General features: G+C 39.9%; 1 protein-coding gene across 1 annotated transcript; it reads left to right on the forward strand.

The window, feature by feature from the left end:
• The first annotated feature begins 268 nt into the window (after window positions 1-268).
• LOC121209924 (uncharacterized) lies at window positions 269-2,497 on the forward strand. The gene is made up of 2 exons (XM_041081903.1): window positions 269-1,924; window positions 1,991-2,497. Exons 1-2 carry the CDS (start codon window positions 1,456-1,458, stop codon window positions 2,164-2,166), a joined length of 645 nt encoding a protein of 214 aa, XP_040937837.1. The 5' UTR covers window positions 269-1,455; the 3' UTR covers window positions 2,167-2,497.
• Window positions 2,498-6,036: the final 3,539 nt, after the last annotated feature.

Here is a 6,036-nt window from a genome sequence, read left to right on the forward strand (position 1 = left end):
TTTTGCTTCACTCAAAATTTCAACTTTGACCCAAACGGTAATAGTTAATTCGTTAGGTCAAAATTTGTCATTAATCTCGTAATATGAGTAAGTTGTAGATTTAATCTATATCCTCTAATTTTAGCCCTTATATTTTAAAAGATTTTGAAATTTTAGTATTTTCTTAAAAGTTGTTAGATTTATTAACTAGAATAACATTTTTATTTTGTTTTAAATATCATGTAAAAATAATAAACGGTGATAAAATGTTTTATCATAAACTTTTAGAAATATCAAGGGGACTAGTGAAGTCCTTCTCCTCCCTTTCTTGGGTGAGGGTGTTGACTGAGTCTCTTTTGACCCTTTCCTACCTGAAGCCTCGTCGAGCCCTTCATCTATGGCTGGCCTCTTTTGCGTTAGATCTTGGACTGTTGTTGTCTCTCTCGGGGTTGCTTCCTTCTTCGATGGCATTATGTTGGGGAGGCGGCTATCACAATTTGTCCTTGATGGTTTTAGGCTTGTGTTCTTAAAGATGTCGCCACTGTTTTTGTCCTTTTCTTTTTTTTCTTTTACTTGCTATGAAATACCCATCGGTGGGCAAATTGTTAGAATAACGTATAAAGGTGATGATTAGTTTGTTAGTTAAGACTGTTAGTAGCCGTTATTGTGTTAGTTAGTAACTGAAAGGGTTAGCTTCAGCTATATAAAGATTTGTATGCTATCCATACTGTGTGCATTATGAAATAATAAAATAGTATTCTTGAAATATCACTATTGTATAATTCAACATGGTATCAGATGTCTAAGCGTTCCTGGTGTTTGTTTTGATCGCTGTTTTTGTTTCATGGAGTTTTTCGATCCTTCTGTTCATTCAGCTCCACCAGCTGTGGCCTCCACTGTTGCTGATGATTTTGATACTTGGTTCTTCTCTATTAAGAAGATTAATGTACTTCTTGATGATGATGATTATCTTCTCTGGCGACAACAAGTATTGCTTGCAATCAAGACTTATAAGCTTTAATAATTTTTGGACTCTTGCGCTGTTCCTCCTCCTCTAACTCTTCCAGATGCTGCTGGGGTTCAACAAGAAAACCTTGAGTTACCCGCTTTGAGCAACAGGATAGTGCACTTGCGTCATGGCTCTTGTCTTCTGTAAGTACCACTGTTCTCCCACATCTTATTGGTATGGACACGAGTGCTCCAATCTAGAATGTAATAGCTACTCTTTATGGTAGCAAGACCACCTATTGCTTGATGTTCTTTTTCAGAGCCTTACATTCTCAACGAAAGGGTGATCTTTCCATGAAAGATTTTTTAATGAAGATTAAAGGTTTTTGTAACAATCTTGCTAGTTTTGGAGAGATTATTAGCGAGCGGTAACATGTTACTGCAATTCTTAATGGGTTACCACCCGAATATGACTCAGTTATCACTATTATCACAGTGAGTCATATACCCTATATTGTTCAAGGGGTCATGACTATGCTGATTGATGCAGAGGCTCGTCATCAGGCAGTTGTGTTGGAGTCTCCTAGCTTGGCTAATATGGTTTCTCATCAGGCTCCAATTTCGGCTACCAGCAGTAATTCATCTCTGACCTATCGTCCTGCTTCAGCCTCTCGTGGTCGTGGTCGTGGTAGATCATCTGGTTCACGCATACAATGTCAGTTGTGTGGAAAAATGGGGCACTTAGTTGATCGTTGCTATCATCGGTTTGATTTGTCTTATAAGAGTATTGGATATCGACCACCTCTTTCACAGGCGAACGTATGCATGTTTGGCCAAGGGGCTCCCATTTCACCTTGGATGGCGTCACCACTGAATACTTTTCCTTCTGTGGCACCTTATCTCCAGCCTGGATGGTTCATTCCACCAACTTCAGCACTAACATGGTCTTCTAATTCCTCTCCATCTGGTTCCACTTCGACATCCTCCAACACTCAACCACACGCTTATATTGCAACGCCTGAGAATGTTGAGATAATGCCTGGTACCTCTACTCGAGAGCAACGCACCATCTCAGCCATTCAGTTGTTGCTATTGGTGAGAGTTCTCCTTATAATGGTCCAGGTAAAGTTTATATTGGTAATGGCACTGCTCTCCCTGTACACTCTATTGGCCAGTCTTCTTTGCTCACTAGAACACGTCCTCTGTATATGCATTCTTTGTTGCATGTTCTTGGTATAACGAAAAATCTACTTTCAGTATCTCAATTTACAAAAGACAATCAAGTGATGTTCGAGTTTCTTCCGACACAGTGTCAAATGTGTGATCTGTACACCAGAAAGGTTCTTTTGCTTGGCTCGGTGCATCATGGTCTCTACCGACTCAGTTTACAGAACAATTGTTAGCTTAGCTCTTGTTCAGCTAGATGTCTTACAGCCAGTGCTTCTGTGCCCCTCAGTGTTTGGCACTCTAGGCTAGGCCATCCCTGTAAAAGTCTTCTTACCAAGTCTTTATCTCATTGTAACATGCCTTTTGATGCAAATAAAGACTCATTCGATTGTGTTTCTTGTCATCTTGGTAAAGAAAGGAATCTCCCATTTTTTCAGTCTACTTCTGAGCATGACATACCACTACAATTGGTGGTAGCAATTGTTTAGGGTTCGGCATCGATTTCTTCAAATAGTTTTCGGTACTTTGTAGCTTTCACCGATACATGCACAAGATATAAATGGGTCTACTTCATGCGAAAAAAGTCAGAAGTATCGACCATTTTTCCACAATTTCATAAACTGGCTGAGAGGTTACTTGGCTTCAAACTCAAGACACTTCAGACTGTTGGAGGGGTTAAGTTTCATGAATTAAAGTTATATTTGTCTCAACAAGGGATCCTGTACAGGTTTACTTGTCCATAAACCTCTGCTTAGAATGGGCTTGTTGAACACAAGCATAGGCAAATCGTTGAAGTTGGCTTGTCTATGCTGGCTTATGCCTCTATGCCTTTGAGTTACTAGAATGATGCTTTTGCTAGTGCTATCTATCTCATAAATCGATTGCCTTCTTCTCCTTTGGGTAATATCTCACCCTATGAAAAGCTTTTTCATGCTAAACCTTGTTACCTTTCTCTTAAAGTCTTTAGGTGTCTATGTTTTCCAAACCTATGATCCTACAACAGACACAAACTCCAATTTTGCTCTACCCCTTGAATCTTCTTAGGCTATTCGCCTTTACACAAAGGATATAAGTGCTTCGCTTCCAATGGAAAAATATATGTATCTTGCCACGTAACATTTCATGAAGCTAATTTTCCTTTTAAGACTGTGCAACTCGTGACTACTCTACCATCAAACACTCCACCACCATCCAGTTCTAAATTTCTTGTCCTGTCACCAGTTTCCAGACCAGATATGTCATTAGTGTCTATACCTCTTATAATATCACCTGTACACTCTTTTTCTCTCGTGCCTATTCTCCACTCCCCTAGTCCACATCTGTCTGTCTCTAGTCCTGCGATGTCCAGCTCACACCATCCTACCCCGATCAATTAGCCTAGTCAACCTAGTCCCACACCCTTCCTTCCTCTTAATACTCACCCAATGATTACTCGTGGTAAAGCTGTCATTTTTAAACCAAGGGTGTTTCTGAGCTCAGCCCTGTCGATCTCCTCTGAGACACCTCTCGACATTCATGAAGCCATGCAGCATGAGTCCTGGAGAGCTGCAGTTCAACATGAGCTTCAAGCTTTTCTTTTCAATGATACCTGGAGTCTTTGTCCGCTTCCCAACAATCACAGAGCTATTGGATGCAAGTGGCTTTCTAAGGTCAAGAGGAAGGTTGATGGGTCTGTGGATCGGTATAAAGCTCGGTTGGTTGCTAAAGGGTTTTCGCAGCATGCGGGTTTAGATTTCAAAGACACCTTCAGTCCAGTTGTGAGGGTAGTAACCATTCGGACAGTTCTAGCTGTAGCTGTTATGCAAGGGTGGCCTCTACGGTAAGTTGATGTCAATAATGCCTTTCTCAATGGCAAATTAACTGAGGACATCTACATGGTGCAGCCACCTGGCTTTGAAGTGATAGGACATGCTGGTTAGCCATTTGTAAGTTAAAGAAGGCCTTGTATGGCCTCAGACAAGCACCACGTGCTTGGTTTCATACTCTTAGGCAGTTTCTTGTTGATCAGCTGGGTTTTCGTGCTTCGAACGCAGATCCCTCTTTGTTTATTCATACCTCGTCTAGCGATTGTTTGTTTCTTATGGTGTATGTGGATGATATAGTGATCACTGGCAATGTCCCTACTACCATTGATAATGTTGTGATGCAACTTCATCGCAAATTTGCTCTTAAGGATATGGGCCATCTAAACTTCTTCTTGGGCATTGAGGTTCAACGCAAATCGCAGGGGCTCTTTCTCAGTCAAAAGAAGTATGTTTTGGAGATCCTTAAGAAGGTTGGTATGCTTGGAGCAGCAGTCACCCCTACACCCATGGTCAGCGAGCTTAAGCTTGTCCTCACTGATGGCAGTCCTCCATTTGTTGACGGTCACTTGTATTGCAGTGTTGTTGGCATGCTCCAGTAGCTGTGTATCACTAGACCTGATTTGTCTTTTTGTGTCAACAAGCTAAGCCAGTTTATGAATTCTCCTAGTGAGCTGCATTGGAAGGCAGTCAAAAGGGTCTTGCGTTATCTCATTGGCACTATGGAGCATGGTCTGTGTTTTTTTAAAGGGCAGTTTAAGTTGGAATGTTATTGTGATGCTGACTGGGCCTCGTCCCTGGAAGATCGACGTTTTACAACAGGCTACTTGGTGTATCTTGGGCCCAATCCGGTTGCCTGGTGCTCCAAGAAACAGGCAGTTGTGTCTCGCTCCTCGTTAGAAACTGAATATTGTAGTCTCGCCAATTGTGTCTCTGAACTGCTTTGGGTTCGACAGCTGCTCGAGGAGCTTGGTATATCGGTTAGTTCGTCTCCAGTGGTCTGGTGTGATAATACATCTACTGTCTCTATGGCTGCAAACTCCACTCATCATGCCGGGTCAAACACGTGGAGATTGACCATCATTTTGTACGAGAGAAGGTTCTTGATGGTTCCCTTCAAGTCAAATTTGTTCCCTCAGCCAATCAAGTAGCTGATGTTCTTACTAAACCGATTACAGCAAAGCACTTTGCTGAGTTTAGAAATGCTCTTCAAGTTTTGTCCAGTCTTGAACAATTTGCCAAGTTGAAGGCAAACGGGGAAAATGTTAGAGTAACGTATAAAGGTGATGGTTAGTTTATTAGTCAAGACTGTTAGTAGCAGTTATTGTGTTAGTTAGTAATTGAAAGGGTTAGCTTCAGCTATATAAAGATTTGTATGCTATCCATACTGTGTGCATTATGAAATAATAAAATAGTATTCTTGAAATATCACTATTGTATAATTCAACACAAATGACGACTAGACAATTGGCTCTTACGCGCATCATGGCATCTTTGTGTTTGATGACCAAGCAGCCAAGGTCACAGGCCACCCATGATTGGCAAGGGAGGTCTGTTACTGACTTGTGTGGTTTCAACTTTTTGATTGCTAGCCTTGGGGTCTTTATACCTTTTTAGGTCTTTGTAATTTTTGGAGTTAAAGCATGATCTGCTTCTAATGTTTCTTCATCTTATGAAATGAAGCGAGTGATAATATATATATGTATGTATGGACATTTGTAGTTACTTTTAAGAATATAGTTGCTGTTGGGTTTTGTGGGCTTGTTGTGCTGTAGCCTTATGTAGTGTAAGTATAATACTTGCACCGAGCCTCAACAGGAAAAATGGGACCCAAACTTGAATGACCGTCTAAGATTGTTAATTCAGCTTGTGTTTTTTTAGACTATAATCCGTGTTTGGTTACGTGTGAAATATTAAATGTTTAATTCATTTAATTAAGTTATTATTTAATAATAATAAATTTTAATTTCCTAAAAAGCATTTAACTCACTAAATGTAATTTCTTAAAAAATTGAATTCACTATTTTAAATATGGTATATATCTACAATTTTTTATTTAATATTTCTCTAACAACAAAAAAATGCATTTCCACTTAATAAATAAATATTTTTAAAAAATTTCCACACTCGTTAATGTATA

Source organism: Gossypium hirsutum, chromosome A11 (assembly GCF_007990345.1).
Source record: "Gossypium hirsutum isolate 1008001.06 chromosome A11, Gossypium_hirsutum_v2.1, whole genome shotgun sequence".
Lineage (NCBI taxonomy): Eukaryota > Viridiplantae > Streptophyta > Magnoliopsida > Malvales > Malvaceae > Gossypium > Gossypium hirsutum.

Excerpts from the sequence above, each read along its gene's own strand:
- LOC121209924 (XM_041081903.1), top strand. The coding sequence starts at position 1,456 with ATGACTATGCTGATTGATGCAGAGGCTCGTCATCAGGCAGTTGTGTTG. Across the intron at positions 1,925-1,990 it reads GACATCCTCCAACACTCAAC|GCACCATCTCAGCCATTCAG; the intron begins CACACGCTTATA and ends CTCGAGAGCAAC.